At 62.4% G+C, this 19,156-nt stretch overlaps 1 protein-coding gene across 4 annotated transcripts in view; it reads right to left on the bottom strand.

Annotated features, from left to right (window-relative positions):
- Nucleotides 1-19,156, bottom strand: part of DNMT3A (DNA methyltransferase 3 alpha) — a 234,181-nt gene that overhangs the window by 5,984 nt on the left and 209,041 nt on the right. For all 4 annotated transcript variants that reach the window (XM_074991537.1, XM_074991538.1, XM_074991539.1 and 1 more), the window contains 4 exons: nucleotides 18,515-18,599; nucleotides 17,466-17,611; nucleotides 16,269-16,359; nucleotides 16,020-16,168 (listed from right to left, as the gene is read on the bottom strand). In XM_074991537.1, coding sequence (XP_074847638.1) covers nucleotides 16,020-16,168; nucleotides 16,269-16,359; nucleotides 17,466-17,611; nucleotides 18,515-18,599 — 471 coding nt within the window. The remainder of the gene's footprint in view (nucleotides 1-16,019; nucleotides 16,169-16,268; nucleotides 16,360-17,465; nucleotides 17,612-18,514; nucleotides 18,600-19,156) is intronic.

Below are 19,156 nucleotides of genomic sequence, written 5' to 3'. Positions count from 1 at the left end.
CTCAGCGTTGGCTTCGTGCACCTTGGAAGCACTCCCAGGGCTGGCCCCACACGAAGTGGAGGAACCATCTGTGTCTTGTGAAAACGGAAATACACATCCTTCAAGTCGAAGGCAGCGTACCAGTCCCCCAGATCTAGGGAGGGCATGACAGAGGCCAGAGAGATCACGTGACTTCAGTTTCTAAGACGCTAGTTGAGGCAACGCAAGTCCAGAATGGGTCTTAGGCCACCATCTGCTTTTGGGATTAAGAAGTGCTGTTAAGCAGAATCCTTTCCCGTTCCTAACACGCAGGACCCTCTCCGACACATAGGGGGTTGCCCAGCTTCTGAGCAAGGTGGTGCTTGTGAGAAGGGTCCCTGGAAAGGGCCAGGGAAGGGGTCTTGGAGGGAGGGGCAGACAGGAACTGTAGTGTGTAGCTCAAGAATACCATGCTGAGCACCCAACGGTCTGATGTCACTTGCAGCCCTGTTGACTGGCAGGGAGACAGATGGAAAGAACAGGTGGGTGGAGTCAGGTACTCAGCTGGGGCAGCGTCCCTAGTTGCATCTTCAAGAACATCTGTCTCTGGACCCCCTGATGTTCCAAAGGGCTGGCCTGAGCTGGCAAATCAGAGGACAAAGGGCAGCGTCACTTCAACGCTTCAACTCTGTTCTTTCTCCCGTAGGTCTCCTGTGGGAAGACTGCCAGGGTAAGGCGGAGGAAGAGGCAGGAACTGCTTTACGGCCTGCTGTGACATGTGGCTGCAGGGTGGCCCGGATGTCTTTAAGGTCATGCAGCCATGCAGGAGTGAGCTCAGAAAAGAGCGCCACACCCTCAAACTAGAGATCCTGTGTCTCTGGAGATAACCCTGAAAATTGTAGCCAAAAGCTGCCCCTCAAGGCCACTGCCGAGGCCACCACCCTTGTGGCCAGGTCTGTAGTGTCCTAGGTCATCTGAATGGTGACCTTGGCTACTTCTTTGCTCTCCTTCAGGATCACGGCAAACTTGAGGGCCAGATCCTGCAGAAGGGCTTCATTGAACTTGACAAGGGAGTCTCACAAATTCAAATTGTACCTTTCACCAGGGCTCCGTGAGCAGTTGCCTAGAACCGAAGGTTGGCTGTTGAATAAGTCCTTCTGCCAAAAAGGCCTCGCCAGCTGGCATCTTTATTTTTGGTGTACCACTCACCTGTCCCTACCTGTCCCCCTCGCTAACAGCAGAATGGCCAGTGACCCCTATATTCAAGCCCATTTGTGGGGATGAAACACTTCTTTTTCCACCCATGTCCAAAAGGGCACAATCACGGCGGGCTGTGCCCCAGCATTTTAGCAATCTTTAGGACCACTGGGTGGACAAGTAGGGTGTTATAAGGCCGGGGTGGAGGACAAGAAGACGCCGAAGAAGGCACCTGATTGCTCCTCCTTTGGGGTTTAATTTGGGAACCTCTCTTTTAAGGAGAGCCTGGTTCCCCTTAAACTTGCCAACGAGGTTTCCAGTCCAGGTGGGCCCAGCCACTGTTTGTCCGGCAACACAGACAACACAGGTAGTGCTGGAAGAGAAGCAGATCATGGGCCCCTGCTGAGCTGTCCCCACAGTGTGTTCCAAGTGCAGTGCTGGCACTGTGACTTAGGCCCCACAGGGGAATGGTCGGAGTATGGGACCAGCATCACCAGCACCCTCTAGGGCTCTGACCTGACCACTGAGCAGGCTACGGTCCCTGCAGCCATGCTGTGTCTTGTGGGCTGACAGGGACTGACCCCAAACATGGTGATGGGCTGAGCCCCAGCTCCCACTGGGGCCAGTCCCCTTCCGGTGACCACAGTGGAGCGGCGAAGGCCTGAATGTGCCAACCAACTCTTGTTGGATTGCTGCCTGTCCCCTGAGTGGTAATGGAGCAGCAGCGATTGGTCCTGTGATAGCAAGTGGCCCGAGACCGGTGGGGACCAGCCTAAGAGACTGCTAGGTGACAAAGATCTGCCCCACGGTGATGTTAGGCAGGAGGCTGGCTGGTACTGGGAACGCGGGACCCTGTGCCTTTAGAATTTGGAGATCTGTGCCTTGTGGAAGGAGAGTCTGGCGACCGGGGAGATGGGACCAGTGCTCTAGGCCATGGGGACCAAGACAAACGCCTGTAATCCAGCGTTCTTGTGCCATTGGGGGAAGTCCCATGACTGAGTCCCCCTAGGGCTGCAAAGAGGTAGCCACTTCCGTTGCCTGGCGTGGTGCTTGTGGTACTGGTAGGCCCACCAGGTCTTTGGCTGCTTGGGCCATCTGAGCTGATGAAGGTCCCCGTAGAAGCTGGGACCCTCTACTGCTCTCAGGAGTCAGACCCAACCTTAGCAGTACTCTGCAGTTCTGGTGTGGGGACGTGGCCTGAGCTGCCCTTTGCCCAGAGCCCCCTTCACCTCCTTGGATGGTGCTGAGCATAGGAGTCCTTTTCCTTTCGATGCTCCTTGGGTGCCAGTGAGGGGGACAGTGGTAGGAGGTTCCTTGTGCTGGCAGGGTGCTCCATGCCAATGCCGAGATATTGGGTGTGGAATTTGCTCAGGAGAGCTCCTCTGCCGGGCACACCATGTCCTCCACCAGGGAGTCCCTCCCTCTCCTTTTGGGCGCTGGGACAAAAGTTTGGGGAAATCCTGCACTTCTCCTGGGTGGAAGAGCTGCTGTGAGGGTCAGTGATAGGCACGAGCCTGCAGTGTGATGAGCAGGGCTGGCACACAGGCATAACCCCCTGCAGAGCCTAGTCCCAGCCCAGCCCAGCCCAGCCCAGCCCAGCCATCCGGCAGGCGGGAAGGAACAGAGAGGGCACTGAAAGGGTGCAGAGCTGGAGGCGCCCAGTACAGAGGCGGATGAATGCAGCACTCTGAGGGCACCACAGCAGACCTTCCTGATGGACACGCCCGCAACTGTGCATGTGGGCACGCGCTCACCAAGAACAGTACCCGCCTGAGCAAGCACTCAAAAGGGAGCGCTCCATCCCAGGGAGCGGCACAGCTCCACCGCAGCGCTGTGACACTGCATCCCACCCCACAGACATACCCGCCGCAGCACTGTGACACTGCATCCCACCCCACAGACATACCCGCCGCAGCGCTGTGACACTGCATCCCACCCCACAGACATACCCACCGCAGCGCTGTGACACTGCATCCCACCCCACAGACATATCACAGAATCCCAGAGCTGGAAGGACCTCAGGAATTCATCTAGTCCGGCCCCCTGCTTCAAGCGGGATCAACCCCCAGTAAGTCATCCCAGCCAGGACCTTGTCCAGCCAGGACTTAAAAACCTCTAGGGATGGAGAATCCACCACCTCTCTAGGCAACGCATTCCAGTGCTTCACCACCCGCCTGGTGAAGTAGTTTTTCCTAATATCTAACCTACACCTCTCCCTCCTCAACTTCGGACCATTGCTCCTTGTTCTGCCATCTGACACCACTGAGAACAGTTTCTCACCCTCCTCTTTAGAGCTCCCCTTCAGGAAGTTGACGGCTGCTATTAAATCACCTCTAAGTCTTCTCTTCTGTAAACTAAACAAGCCCAAATCCCTCAGCCTCTCCTCATAGGTCTTGTGCGCCAGACCCTTAATCATTTTTGTTGCCCTTCGCTGAACTTGCTCCAGCAAATCCACATCCTTTTTATACTGGGGGGCCCAAAACTGGACACAATATTCCAGATGGGGCCTCACCAGTGCCGAATAAAGGGGAACGACCACTTCTCTAGATCTGCTCAAAATGCTCCTCCTAATGCACCCCAATATGCCGTTAGCCTTCTTGGCTACAAGGGCACAGTTTACTCATACCCAGCCTTTCATCCACCATAGACCCCTAGGTCCCTTTCCATCATACTGCTGCTGAGCCAGTCAGCCCCAGCCTGTAACAATGTTTGGGATTCTTCCGCCCCAGGTGCAGGACTCTACACTTCTCCTTATTGAACCGCATCAGATTCCTTTTGGCCCAGTCCTCCAATTTATCCAGGTCACTCTGAATTGTCTTTCTATCCTCCAACGTATCTACCTCTCCCCCTAGTTTTGTGTCATCCGCAAACTTGCTGAGGGTGCAACCCAGTCCCTCATCCAGGTCATTAATAAAGATGTTGAAAAACACCAGCCCCAGAACCGAGCCTTGCGGCACTTTGCTTGAAACAGACCACCATCCAGATATTGAGCCACTGACCACTACCCGTTGAGCCTGACTATCAAGCCAGCTTTCTATCCATCTTATAGTCCAAGGATCCAATCCATATTTCCTTAACTTATGGAAAAGAATGTTGTGGGAGACCATATCAAAAGCCTTGCTGAAGTCAAGGTATATCACATCCACTGACTTCCCCATGTCCACAGAGCTTGTTACCTTGTCATAGAAGCTAATCAGACTGGTCAGGCAGGACTTGCCCCTGGTGAATCCATGTTGGCTACTTTTGATCACTTTCCCCTCTTCCAAGTGCTCCAAAACAGATTCCTTGAGGATTCCCTCCATTATTTTCCCAGGGATTGAGGTAAGGCTGACGGGTCTATAGTTCCCTGGATTGCCCTCCTTCCCTTTTTTAAAGATGGGCACCATGTTTGCCTTCTTCCAGTCATCCAGTGTCTCCCCTGATCTCCAAGAGTCTTCAAGGATAATGACCTTGAAGTTCAGCAATGACCTCTGCCAATTCCCTCAGTACCCTGGGGTGCATTAAATCCAGACCCATGGACTTGTGCACATCTAGTTTTTCTAGATAGCTCAGAACTTGTTCCTTCCCCACAGATGGCTGCCCTCCACCTTCCCATACTGCATCGTCTGGGACCGTCATGTGGAAGTTGACTTTGTCTGTGAAGACTGAGGCAAAAAAAGCATTGAGTACTTCAGCTTTTCCTACATCATCTGTCACTAGGTTACCTCCCTCATCCAGTAATGGCCCCACACCGTCTCTGATAACCTGTTTATTGTTCACATGCCTGTAGAACTTGGCCACCCACACACAGGTCACGACAGTGCTGAGACACTGCATCCCAGCCTGTAACACACCTGTATGACAGTTTCATCACCCTGCATCGCAGCCCCATGATACCGCTTTGACACAGCACCACACCGCTTAGTGCACTTCCAAGATAGCTCTGAGAACTGCATCTGAAACCCCAGTTGAGTTTCATGACACGGTTGCATCACGACATGCAACCCCAATTCAGCTCCCTAACACTGCATCGCAGCCACCCCCAGCTCCACAACGCTGCACAGGAGCCCCCCGCACACCCCCATGACAGCGTCACAACACAGCGTCACACACCCCAGTACTGCAAAACTACATGCCAGCCCACCGACGCAGCTCCATGGCTGTGCTCTAACACTGCACCTATCCCAGTGCTCAACACAGGTCCAAAAAGGTGCCGTAAACGGCACCACAGACTCCAAATGCAGCCCCACGCTGCAGCGTGGCCTCTAACCCAGCTTCACGACAGTGCTCCAACACTGAATCCCAGGCCCAACGAACCTCCACAACCCGGCTGGAACACTGTCATGGCCCCACCCCACCGCAGCCCCACAACAACACTGGAAGAATGCATCACAGCCCCCGCAACCCAGACCTCAAACAGTGGTGCAATGTGACACCTTAAACCCTAACGCAGCGGCACAGAAGTGCTGTAACACTGCTTCTGATGTTGTGCTTTGGGTTGTGTTGCTCAGGTCCATTCCAATACAGGAGTGTGTGCTGTGGGCTCCGTCACTGGCGGTTCCCCCCTGGTGGTATGTTGGGACCTGTCAACCCGCTACTTCTTCGGTCCCTTGGGACAGGCAGTGGGTGTGTCTTGAAATGCACGTGGGCTGCATGTATCAAAGAAAACCAGGCATGGAGGGAAGGGAAAAGGGGCTGCTGAAGTATGGCACCTGGGTCCTGCCCCGTCTCTGATGTGTCTGGCATGGAGAGGAGGATCCAGGTTCTCCTCCAACACCACCCGCACCAAGGATTCCACCAAGACTGGACTTGATGGGCCTCCCTGTGAGGCTGCAGTCAACTGTGCCAGCATAGGCAGGCCCGAATTTGGGTGTCCCCCACATGGGATGCACCCCACTGGTGACCTCAGGGTTCAATGCCTTGGTAGGGGCACACCCACCAGTTCTTTCCCACTGGGGCTGGATCCCGGTGCCAGGCACCTTAGCTGAATCTTTCCTTGGCCCTGAAACCTCCCACGCCGACGCCAGGACACTGTGCCTCCAACTTCCCGGCGCTAGGACCAGTGCTGCATGGGGTGACTGGGGCGGAAGGTCGACTCCATCAGGAGACCTTCAGCTGAGAATCCTGCTCCTTCTCCACTCTGGGTTTACAGCTCCTGCAGATTTTACACCCGCTGGACTGGTGAACCATGTGGGGCCCCTTTAGGAATGGTCTTAAGGCAGCTGTGGAGAACTTTCTCTGTATCAGCCCCCGTGCCGCCAGAAAAAACTCAGTTGTGAGCCACATACAGCCCTGCAGGGAAAGGCATGGAGGCCTGGGCCAAAAACGAGGGGTTCAGGGTACTGAAGGGGAGCCCAGGCTGGGGCTCCAGGTGGGGGGAGCGCAGGCTTTGGGATGGGGCTGCGAGGAGGAGTTTGGGGGCTCCAGAAAGGAGGTTGGGGAGCGGGGTCTGGGTGGCAGTTAGGGGCAGCGGCAGGCTCAGGGCTGGCTCCTGCCAATTCCAGTGCAGGAGGCTGCGCAGCAACGCGTCAGGTGGTGCTTTGGCGTTCCGCGAGGCGCGTGGGAAGATGGCTGCACCACAAGCTGAAAGTTTGCTGGCTGGGGAGATGGCACAGTGTGAGGGGATCATGTGGACAGAAGAGCAGGCCAGTGCCCTGCAGATAACCAGGATCGGGACCTGCACCCTGACTGCCACGGCAGAGGCGGGAGAGCTCCTGGAGCGCCCTGTCAAGGGCCTGGGGTCAGTGCCCTGAGTGAGGAGTGAAGCCCCAGGAGGCTGAGCGAGATGCCGAGCGGTGTCAGCCTGGCACTTGGCTCCGCGGGATGGGACCCTGTGGCACTGGAGCTGCCTTCCACGGGCCTTGGCTCTGGGAAGGCTCAGGAAGGCCTCACATGCCTCTAGGGTAGCTGGTATGGCCAGAGCTGTATCCCCTCTTGGGCTCCCCCTATGCCACCAGCGTGGCCCATCGTGGCCCTTGCTGTGCTTTCCCTTGCAGGGGATCAGCCCCGTCTGACCCTTTCCCCTTCTTTGGCCTCAACCACGGGGCGTGGGGTCGGCAGCCAAGGCTGACAGCCTGGTGGCTCTGTCGCTGTCACGTGGGTGTCCCAGGCGTCCCAAGCCCCCCTGCGCCTCTCTGGATGAGGCTGGGGCAGTGCTGGCAGGGAAGGTGCTGGACCAGGCTCCAACGAAGGGCCAAGTGCCGCGCCCGCTGGGAGACGCTGGAGTCTACTGGCTTCTTCACTCTCAGCCTTGGCTTGCAATGCTGACAGACCCAGGCTCCCCCCACAAGTGGCCCTTCTCCAAGCACGTCAGGCAGCCGGTGTGTGGGGCTTTTTCCAGCATGGCTCGGGGCAGCCGACAGCCTGCTAGAAGCCCCGGGGCCCTGGCCGTAAGCCCAGCAGGGAAGGAGCTTGCAAGTATTCAACTCCATCTGCCAGCTTCGGGAACGCCAAGGATTGACACGTGAGCTACAGTCGATTCCCAGAAACCACCGAGTGTCGCTTGCAGAGCAGGAGAGCAAGACCACGCCAGGGACCATCCCGGAGAGGGAGACGGAGCAGAGGGGGTGGTGGGATGGCAGGTGCCTCTACACCCTGCCTGACTGATTCCACCAGGGGAAAACCTCCAGCAACGCTGCACACGACACTTCCGCACCTGCACTGGAACGGACGTGAGCAAACACTCAACATAAACTTTGCATCCCAGCCCGCACCCGGCTCCAGGGCAGCGCGGCAATCCTGCATCCCAGCCCGCACCCGGCTCCAAGGCAGCGCGGCAATCCTGCATCCCAGCCCTCACCCGGCTCCAGGGCAGCGCAGCAATCCTGCATCCCAGCCCTCACCCGGCTCCAGGGCAGCACGGCAATCCTGTATCCCAGCCCGCACCCGGCTCCAGGGCAGCGCGGCAATCCTGTATCCCAGCTCTCACTCGGCTCCAGGGCAGCGCGGCAATCCTGCATCCCAGCCCTCACCCGGCTCCAGGGCAGCGCGGCAATCCTGCATCCCAGCCCGCACCCGGCTCCAGGGCAGCGCGGCAATCCTGCATCCCAGCCCGCACCCGGCTCCAGGGCAGCGCGGCAATCCTGCATCCCAGCCCTCACCCGGCTCCAGGGCAGCGCGGCAATCCTGCATCCCAGCCCTCACCCGGCTCCAGGGCAGCGCGGCAATCCTGCATCCCAGCCCTCACCCGGCTCCAGGGCAGCGCGGCAATCCTGCATCCCAGCCCGCACCCGGCTCCAGGGCAGTGCAGCAATCCTGCATCCCAGCCCTCACACGGCTCCAGGGCAGCGCGGCAATCCTGCATCCCAGCTCTCACACGGCTCCAGGGCAGCGCGGCAATCCTGCATCCCAGCCCGCACCCGGCTCCAGGGCAGCGCGGCAATCCTGCATCCCAGCCCGCACCCGGCTCCAGAGCAGCACGGCAATCCTGCATCCCAGCCCTCACACGGCTCCAAGGCAGCGCGGCAATCCTGCATCCCAGCCCGCACCCGGCTCCAGGGCAGCGCGGCAATCCTGCATACCAGCCCGCACCCGGCTCCAGGGCAGCGCCGCAATCCTGCATCCCAGCCCGCACCCGGCTCCAGGGCAGAGCGGCAATCCTGCATCCCAGCCCGCACCCGGCTCCAGGGCAGCGCGGCAATCCTGCATCCCAGCCCGCACACGGCTCCAGGGCAGCGTGGCAATCCTGCATCCCAGCCCACACCCGGCTCCAGGGCATCGCGGCAATCCTGCATCCCAGCCCGCACCCGGCTCCAGGGCAGCGAAGCAATCCTGAATCCCAGCTCTCACACGGCTCCAGGGCAGCGCGGCAATCCTGCATCCCAGCCCGCACCCGGCTACAGGGCAGCACGGCAATCCTGCATCCCAGCCCTCACCCGGCTACAGGGCAGCGCGGCAATCCTGCATCCCAGCCCTCACCTGGCTCCAGGGCAGCGCGGCAATCCTGCATCACAGCCCGCACCCGGCTCCAGGGCACCGCGGCAATCCTGCATCCCAGCCCACACCCGGCTCCAGGGCAGCGCAGCAATCCTGCATCCCAGCCCGCACACGGCTCCAGGGCAGTGCGGCAATCCTGCATCCCAGCCCGCACCCGGCTCCAGGGCAGCGCGGCAATCCTGCATCCCAGCCCGCACCCGGCTCCAGGGCAGCGCAGCAATCCTGCATCCCAGCTCTCACTCGGCTCCAGGGCAGCGCCACAATCCTGCATCCCAGCCCGCACCCGGCTCCAGGGCAGCACGGCAATACTGCATCCCAGCCCGCACCCGGCTCCAGGGCAGCACGGCAATCCTGCATCCCAGCCCTCACCCGGCTCCAGGGCAGCGCGGCAATCCTGCATCCCAGCCCGCACCCGGCTCCAGGGCAGCGCGGCAATCCTGTATCCCAGCTCTCACTCGGCTCCAGGGCAGTGCGGCAATCCTGCATCCCAGCCCGCACCCGGCTCCAGGGCAGCGCGGCAATCCTGCATCCCAGCCCGCACCCGGCTCCAGGGCAGCGCGGCAATCCTGCATCCCAGCCCGCACCCGGCTCCAGGGCAGCGCGGCAATCCTGCATCCCAGCCCGCACCCGGCTCCAGGGCAGCGCGGCAATCCTGCATCCCAGCCTGCACACGGCTCCAGGGCAGCGCGGCAATCCTGCATCCCAGCCTGCACCCGGCTCCAGGGCAGCGCGGCAATCCTGCATCCCAGCTCTCACTCGGCTCCAGGGCAGCGCCGCAATCCTGCATCCCAGCCCGCACCCGGCTCCAGGGCAGCACGGCAATCCTGCATCCCAGCCCGCACCCGGCTCCAGGGCAGCGCGGCAATCCTGCATCCCAGCCCTCACCCGGCTCCAGGGCAGCGCGGCAATCCTGCATCCCAGCCTGCACCCGGCTCCAGGGCAGCGCGGCAATCCTGCATCCCAGCCCTCATCCGGCTCCAGGGCAGCGCGGCAATCCTGCATCCCAGCCCGCACCCGGCTCCAGGGCAGCGCGGCAATCCTGCATCCCAGCCCACACCCAGCTCCAGGGCAGCGAAGCAATCCTGAATCCCAGCTCTCACACGGCTCCAGGGCAGCGCGGCAATCCTGCATCCCAGCCCGCACCCGGCTACAGGGCAGCACGGCAATCCTGCATCCCAGCCCTCACCCGGCTACAGGGCAGCGCGGCAATCCTGCATCCCAGCCCTCACCTGGCTCCAGGGCAGCGCGGCAATCCTGCATCACAGCCCGCACCCGGCTCCAGGGCACCGCGGCAATCCTGCATCCCAGCCCACACCCGGCTCCAGGGCAGCGCAGCAATCCTGCATCCCAGCCCGCACACGGCTCCAGGGCAGTGCGGCAATCCTGCATCCCAGCCCGCACCCGGCTCCAGGGCAGCGCGGCAATCCTGCATCCCAGCCCGCACCCGGCTCCAGGGCAGCGCAGCAATCCTGCATCCCAGCTCTCACTCGGCTCCAGGGCAGCGCCACAATCCTGCATCCCAGCCCGCACCCGGCTCCAGGGCAGCACGGCAATACTGCATCCCAGCCCGCACCCGGCTCCAGGGCAGCACGGCAATCCTGCATCCCAGCCCTCACCCGGCTCCAGGGCAGCGCGGCAATCCTGCATCCCAGCCCGCACCCGGCTCCAGGGCAGCGCGGCAATCCTGTATCCCAGCTCTCACTCGGCTCCAGGGCAGTGCGGCAATCCTGCATCCCAGCCCGCACCCGGCTCCAGGGCAGCGCGGCAATCCTGCATCACAGCCCGCACCCGGCTCCAGGGCAGCGCGGCAATCCTGCATCCCAGCCCGCACCCGGCTCCAGGGCAGCGCGGCAATCCTGCATCCCAGCCTGCACACGGCTCCAGGGCAGCGCGGCAATCCTGCATCCCAGCCTGCACCCGGCTCCAGGGCAGCGCGGCAATCCTGCATCCCAGCTCTCACTCGGCTCCAGGGCAGCGCCGCAATCCTGCATCCCAGCCCGCACCCGGCTCCAGGGCAGCACGGCAATCCTGCATCCCAGCCCGCACCCGGCTCCAGGGCAGCGCGGCAATCCTGCATCCCAGCCCTCACCCGGCTCCAGGGCAGCGCGGCAATCCTGCATCCCAGCCTGCACCCGGCTCCAGGGCAGCGCGGCAATCCTGCATCCCAGCCCTCATCCGGCTCCAGGGCAGCGCGGCAATCCTGCATCCCAGCCCGCACCCGGCTCCATGGCAGCGCGGCAATCCTGCATCCCAGCCCTCACCCGGCTCCAGGGCAGCACGGCAATCCTGCATCCCAGCCTGCACCCATCTCCAGGGCAGCGCGGCAATCCTGCATCCCAGCCCTCACCCGGCTCCAGGGCAGCACGGCAATCCTGCATCCCAGCCCTCACCCGGCTCCAGGGCAGCGCGGCAATCCTGCATCCCAGCCCGCACCCGGCTCCAGGGCAGCGCGGCAATCCTGCATCCCAGCCCGCACACGGCTCCAGGGCAGCGCGGCAATCCTGCATCCCAGCCCGCACACGGCTCCAGGGCAGCGTGGCAATCCTGCATCCCAGCCCGCAGCTGGCTCCAGGGCAGCGCGGCAATCCTGCATCCCAGCCCACACCCAGCTCCAGGGCAGCGAAGCAATCCTGAATTCCAGCTCTCACACGGCTCCAGGGTAGCGCGGCAATCCTGCATCCCAGCCCTCACCCGGCTCCAGGGCAGCGCGGCAATCCTGCATCCCAGCCCGCACCCGGCTCCAGGGCAGCGCGGCAATCCTGCATCCCAGCCCGCACCCGGCTCCAGAGCAGTGCGGCAATCCTGCATCCCAGCTCTCACATGGCTCCAGGGCAGCGCGGAAATCGTGCATCCCAGCCCGCACCCGGCTCCAGGGCAGCGCGGAAATCGTGCATCCCAGCCCGCACCCGGCTCCAGGGCAGCGCGGAAATCCTGCATCCCAGCCCGCACACGGCTCCAGGGCAGGGTGGCAATCCTGCACCCCAGCCCTCACACGGCTCCAGGGCAGCTCGGCAATCCTGCATCCCAGCCCGCACCCGGCTCCAGGGCAGCGCAGCAATCCTGCATCCCAGCTCTCACATGGCTCCAGGGCAGCGCGGCAATCCTGCAACCCAGCCCGCACCCGGCTCCAGGGCAGCGCGGCAATCCTGCATCCCAGCCCTCACACGGCTCCAAGGCAGCGCGGCAATCCTGCATCCCAGCCCGCACCTGGCTCCAGAGCAGCGCGGCAATCCTGCATCCCAGCCCTCACACGGCTCCAGGGCAGCGCGGCAATCCTGCATCCCAGCCCGCACCTGGCTCCAGGGCAGCGCGGCAACACGGCCTCACAGGGCCAAACTCATTTCAGTGCTGCCACACTGCACCCTCCTAACCCAGATGTGTGACAGTGCTTTGACACTGCACCCCAGCCCCCAAAATAGGTCAGTGACAGCGCTACAATACCGGGTCCCCACGCTCCCAAACAAAGCAACACACAAGTGCTGGAGCAATGCGGCCCAACTCCCAACAAAGCACCACCGTTGTATCAAAGTGCGCGAGAGCCTGATCACGCAGCTCCATGACACTGGAGTAACACTGAACGGCAGAGCCCAAGCACAGCTCCACGACACTGGAGTAACACTGCATGGCAGAGCCCCAGCGCAGCTCCACGACACTGGAGTAACACTACACTGCAGAGCACAAGTGTAGCTCCACGACACTGGAGTAACACTACACTGCAGAGCACAAGTGCAGCTCTATGACACTGAAGTAACACTACACTACAGAGCACAAGTACAGCTTTATGACACTGGAGCAACACTGCACGGCAGAGCCCAAGCGCAGCTCCTTGACACTGGAGTAACACTGCACGGCAGAGCCCAAGCACAGCTCCTTGACAGGGCCCCAAAACTGCATCACACTTCTCCAGCCAAATTCCCCCCATGCTGTGACCCCGAATCCCAACACCAAACACAGCTCCCTGCCGGGGGTGCCCTGCAGCAGTTCTGCACCCCGACTCCCAATACAGCACCACGGCAGAGGTGCAGCACTGAATCACACCCACCCGGAGCAGCTCTCCAGGTGCTGTAACACTGCATCCAACCCCTGAACACCACTCCCAGCTGCTTCCCCCCAAGAGAACTCCACGACAACGCTGAAGCAGAATCCGCCCACGCAGCTCCGTGACAATGCTCCAAAACTGCTCCCCAACCAAACACAGCCCCGGGACGATGCTGGGATGTTGCACTGTTGCTCCAAACAAAACTTTCTGAGAGGCCTCTAGCACTGCAAACAGCCCTGCGATGCCGCTGTACTGCAAGGACACAGACCGCTCCTTCAGCATGCCTGTCCAAAGGGCAAACATCCCACAGGATTTTGCTGGGGGGGGAGTCTGTGGAACAGAAGCTCACAGCGCCAGTGGCCCAGAGGAGGGAGGCACTGCCAGCAGACAGCAGACCCACGGGTGCACAAATCCACGTGGCTCCGGACGCTGTCACCGGCTCTGGGCACTGCATTCCCAGCCAGCCAGTGCCTCGCTGCAGGGAGCCCTGAGACATGAGCCAGGGCTGGCCGGCCGGGCAAGCGTAAGGACTAACCCTGCCCGCCTTGGCTCGTGCACAGAACTACGCACAGGGCCAGGCAGGAAGCTGAGGGCGAAGGGGATCTCGGGGACTGAGAAAGGAGAGGCTTGCCTGAGGGCGGTAAAAGCTCCCCGCTGGGAAGCCCATCGGGAGCTGGGTGGGGTGGTGCAGCCTGGATTCCATTCAGAGCAGCTGTCTGGGCAGCAGGGGGTTGGGAGCCAGGTGCCCCTGGGGGGAGAGACCTGCTCACTGCACGCCTGCACTCAGCAGCCCTGACCGGCTGCTTGCTCTGGGGAGCCTGGGAGAGGGCCCGAGAGGGAACTCGGAGCCAGGCAGGGTGTGCACCGACTGCCCAGGGCCAGGGCTCAGACTGCACCCTGCCAGCCGCGGTTCTTGCGCCCCACCCCAGGCCCGTGGCGCACACAGCACTAGGAATCCCAGCCTTGGCGCTTGGGGTCGGCCATGCTGCGCACCCAGCGGTGGAGCACATGGAAAGTGCCTGCGGCTGCCCCAAGCCTCTGGCCCCTCTCCGTTAAACCAAAGGCTAGAGCAGCACCTGGGGGGTGAGCGGAGGGTCTCTGCCGGCAGGCCCTGTGCTGCCCAGACACTCGCACTCTGTGTACGCCCTGGCACCCCGGAGCAGACCCGGCTGTGAGGCGCTCTGCATACAGCCAGGCAGGGTGGTGGGTGCTCGGGGGGAAGGAGGCGGTGATGGGGATGGAGTGAAACTGAGGCCAGGGGACTACGAGGAGGGCTGGAGCACAGGTCAGCCCAGGGCACAGAAGACTAGAGGGACCCATGAAGCTGTCAGGACCCTGTTTTGGCAGCACCTCTTCCCCACAACCCTGCCACCTCCTGGGCCCTAGTGCTCCTAGGGTGGCTGCCCTGCCACTCGCGGGCCCTAGGGCGGCCCTGACTGGGCCCCCCTCCTAGTCAACCAACCCCCACAAAAGGTGCAGGTGGGGATTGTGATGGAGTGGGGGGGGATGCCTGTGTGAGACTCAGGCTGGATGTGAGAGACAAGCAGAGCAGCTCCCAGTGGCTAAGGATGATCCTGGGGCTACAACCCAGGCTGGCAGGTAACACCTCTGCCCGGAACAAAGAGGAGGGAGGAGCCGAGCTGGTTTTGAATTGGGGGCGGCACTTGGAGGCTGGAGAGAAGAGGGAGCTGGAAGGCAGCCAGCCTGAGGAGGGGGAAGCTACACCCCAGAGGGGCACCCCTCGGGCTCCTCTCCCCAGGACAGGTTGGAAGGACTGTCTCTGACTGCTGTACTGACGCTTCTGTGAGAAACTGGGCATCTGTTGCCAAATAAACCTCCTGTTGTACCTGCTGAGTGAGAGTCACTCCTGCCAGCAGACGGGTGCAGTGCAGGGGGACCCCTGAACCCCATCACAGGGATCCCCTCCCTCAGCAGCCCAGGCAGGGTTGCCCCCTGCCCTGTCCCACTAGGAGCTCCTGAAAACGTTCAGTGGTCCACAGGCAGAGAGCGTGCAGGGCTCTGCTTGGGTGAGCAGTTCATTCAGCACAGGGCCCAGAACATCCCAGCCTCGGCGCTTACGGCACCAGAGCCGGCTCAGAAAACATCCCAGCTGATTTACAAGAACTGCCAGCGGCAGAGTCCCACTGGCCTGCTCCCAGGGTTAGTTACCCTCACCGTCAAAACTGTACCTCCCAGCGCTGGTGGGAGCCTGCCTGGCTCCCGCGGCCAGACCTCAGCTCGCCTTAGCCTGGCCTCTGCTCTCCGGCGAGCCCACGCCAGTCCTTCCGGCCTGGAAAAAGCCCCCCAAGCCAGCCCTCTGGTGAGCCCCCTGCCACATGCCGCTCCCCACGCCGGTCCTTCTGGCCTGGACCAAACCACCCTGGCCAGCCCTCCAGTGAGCCCCCTGCCACACGCTGCTCCTCATGCTGGTCCTTCCGGCCTGGACCGAGCCACCCTGGATGGAACTTCCTGAGTCTAGCTTTACAAGGCGGCTTTTCTAACCCTTCCACCCTTCTCGCAGCTCTTCTCTGAGCCCTTCAGCATATGCACATTGTCCTTGGCCACTGGGCACCAGAGCGGGACAGAGGATTCCAACAGAGGTCACAGCAGAGCCAAACACCAGCATGAAACACCACCCCGACTCCTACCCTGCTTGCTTGCCGGCACTGTCCCAGCAGGACCCACCTCACTGACCACAGCCAAGTGTGTGTGCATATAGCAGGCCCTGCTCTGCCCCTCAGGCCAGGTTCAGTCACACGTGGTCAGTGAGGACTCAGCTAGATGGGTACCAGCCTATGGACACTCCCCCAGGCCCAGAAGCAAGACCCTGCTGCAGCTCAGGGCTCTCGCGACCCCCACATGCACTAGGGCAGGCCAGCAGGCTTCCACGGGCCTGCTGCTGCGTCCTCACCTCAAGGAAGCGTGAAATGTCCCTCTTGTCGCTCACCCCCATGGCCACCACGTTCTCAAAGAGCCAGAAGAAGGGCCGGTCATCACCCTCCTTGGGCCGGGCTTCATGGAGAAGGCGGTAAAACTCAAAGAAGAGCCGTCCAGTGCCCTCTGGGCAGCAGGGAGAGAAGAGACAGGGGTGAGCGGCTGACAGCTGCCTCAGCCTGCACTGGAGCGTGGGAGGGGAGGCACGGCCGGCTTGGACACCTACCATAAAGACCCTTCCTGGCCGGGTTGACAATGGAGAGGTCATTACACGGGCTTCCTCCGATCACGAGGTCAAAAGGGCCCCATTCCTGTATCTGTAACACAGAGATGTGCCAGTGAGGGGCGGCGGGGTGGTAAGGCAGGCTCGTTTCCATCGAGTGCCGCGGTGGGGAGTTCTGACTCCAGCTGGCGGGGGCGTCGCATTTCACAAAGATGTTGAGAAACAGCCGCAGGCAGAAAAGAGCCATATGACTGATTCAAGGGCCAGAGAAAATGCCCCACCACGTGAGACTTGGCGCCTGTCGGGTGAAAATGCCAGGGACCATGGAAACAGGGAGACCACGTACCAGTCGCTAAAAACGGACAGCAGACCAATCCAAGGTGGAACAGCTCACCGTCTGTTAACCACGCCAGTGACTAGCCAGGTGAGGTACTGCCAAGGGAAGTGAGGGGTTCTGCACTCTGCCTGCCCGCCTGCCTTTCTAGGGATGAGGTCCTGGGCTCAGGACAGGGGCGACTGGCTGAAAGTGAATGGCTGGTAACATGCAGCCCCGAGTACACCATGGAGTGGTCCCGTAATAGGGCGTGCACCCCTCGCACTGGTGGGCAAGGGTTAATTCCACACTGTGTGGAGAGGAAGTCCTGCCCCTCGGCTCAAAGGGCAGCAGCCCAGGCGGTGAGCGGGAGAGCCCCAGACCCAGGGTGTCGCCTGCGCCGAGGAGCCCCGATGTCACAAGAACGAGAGCGTCTGGCAGCCCGGGGGGCAAGCCAGCAGCAGCTCCACTCGTGTAAACTCCGCATGCTGCCAGCAGCTCACTGCCACTGCTAGCGCCCTGGGCTGAGCCCGGTGGAAGCAGGTGGGCTCAGCCCCCCCGGTGGCAGCCCCTGGATTTGGTGACAAGGCTACGCAGCCCTGTGCCAGAGGCTGGCCACAGGTCACCCAGCCCTGCACTTCACGGTGGCTGTGTGTCTCGGGGCACTAGGCCACGCAGCCCAGAAGCCAGAACAGATGCCATCGGGGGCCCCGGCCAGTCGGGCTGTCGCTGCGGTGTGACGACGCCTACAGGCCACCCCCAGGGGGCTGGGAGGTGCGCACTCTGCCCCCCACCTGCTGACCCTGGCAAAGGGCGCGTGCGGCCCGAGCCGGGACGCCTGCTGGGGCTGGGGAGCGAGTGGGGCAGGCGGCGGCAGGCTCACGTACGTGTTTCTGGGTGACGTTCCGGACATCGCCGACGTACATGATCTTGCCCTGGTGTCTCACCATCCCCACAGTGATGGAGTCCTCGCACACCTCGGACGCGATGTAGCGGTCCACCTGGATGCCCAGGTCCTTTAGCACCAGCAGGCCTGCCGAGAGACAAAGGGAACGGGTCACGCCTTGAGCAACGGGCGGCCCTGCTCCCAGTGCCCTGGAGGCACGCGCCATCGGCCCAGGCCAGCTGCACCAGGAGCAGCCGCTCCTGAGAGGCCTGGCCAGCCAGGTCAGTGTTGGGCCCCGGACGAGCTTCCGAGAGCTCAGAGGAAAGGGATGGCCGGGGGTTCTGCCCAGGGGGCTCCCCTGGGGCAGCCGGTGGCCTGCCTTGTGCACGGGTCAGCCCAGGGGGTCGCAGTGGGTCCTTGTGGCCTGTGGATCTAGGACTCACTGAGCTCCTGGACAAGGGCTGGGTGTGGTCGCAGCCCCGCCCTGGCGTCTGGGGAGACATCTCAGCGCTGAGCCGTGACCCAGGACCACTGGCCCCTCCGACACAAAACAGAGGACCTCAAGCAGCTGCTTCCTGAAGCTGTCGGGTGCAGTCAGGACGCTCATGGCATCCCTGAGAATTACAGAGGCCACAGATTCAGGGACCCCCCACCCCACTTGACTTCGTTCCCACATCTCAGTACGCAGTCCCCTGCTGGCGACCAGGGCTCCCCCCTCTGAAACACGGCCGGCAGCGCCCGGACGAGGCTGGGGGCCGCCCTCCACACGAGAAGCCCTGCCCCTGCTCGGAGAGCTGTGAGACAGGTGGGCTCTCGCTGCCTGCCCAAACCCCTGTCCCAGCCGGGAGCCCGCTCTGCTGGACACCTGCCCGCTGGGACCTGCTGCCCCGGCCCCTGCATGCTGCGAAGGGAGCTGGGCACTGCTGCTGGGTCGCAGCTGCCCCGCAGGGCTGCCAGGCTGTGGGGCCCAAGCGGGGCACTGTGCGCCGGGAGATGGACAGCAGCAGCCGAGGCCTGACTCTCCGCACGCCGCACCTCCTGCTAACCCACCTGTGGCAATTCCGTCGAAGAGCGAGAGCACGCGGATGGGTTTCCTCTTCTCAGCCGGGACTGGCGGGTAAACCTTTGGTGGGTCCTGCAAACAAGCACGTACAGCCCGGCCTGAACAGGGGCGCGGGGAACGCCCCCTCAGCCTGTCCTGGGACATGCCTGGGCTCCCAGCTCCCGGGGCTGGGGGGCCTAGCTGCAGCTGGGTCCACACGCAATGCAGGGACCTCACCCAGGGGGGCTCTCCGGGGCTGGGCTCACAGGGAGCAGAACTACCCCCCCGCGCCAAAGGGCACCTGCCCTGTGGGCACGCTGGCTGCAGAAGAGGAGAGGGGAGGCCCCGCACCAAGGGGAAGCTCAGCGGGACCCTGCCCAGCTCCCACAGGCCCACCTGCCATAGCAGGGCCTGGACCCAGGACCCGGCGCCCCTGGGCTGAGCAGGGACCAAGGAGTACCAATACCAACAGTACAGTCACTGCCCAGGCAGCCCTGCCGGGCATGCTTAGCCCCATCCCCTGGAGCCAACCTGCCATTGCAGGGCAGCGGGGCCACTGCAGGCGCAGGGCTGGGGGAAGGATGGGAGCAGGGCTGGGGGGAGAGGCGGGCACAGGGCTGGGGGAAGGATAGGCGCAGGGCTAAGGGGAC

Source organism: Carettochelys insculpta, chromosome 3, assembly GCF_033958435.1.
Source record: "Carettochelys insculpta isolate YL-2023 chromosome 3, ASM3395843v1, whole genome shotgun sequence".
NCBI classification, from domain to species: Eukaryota; Metazoa; Chordata; order Testudines; family Carettochelyidae; genus Carettochelys; species Carettochelys insculpta.
Note: the sequence above shows the minus strand (reverse complement) of the source record. Positions and strands in the feature narration are given on the sequence as shown.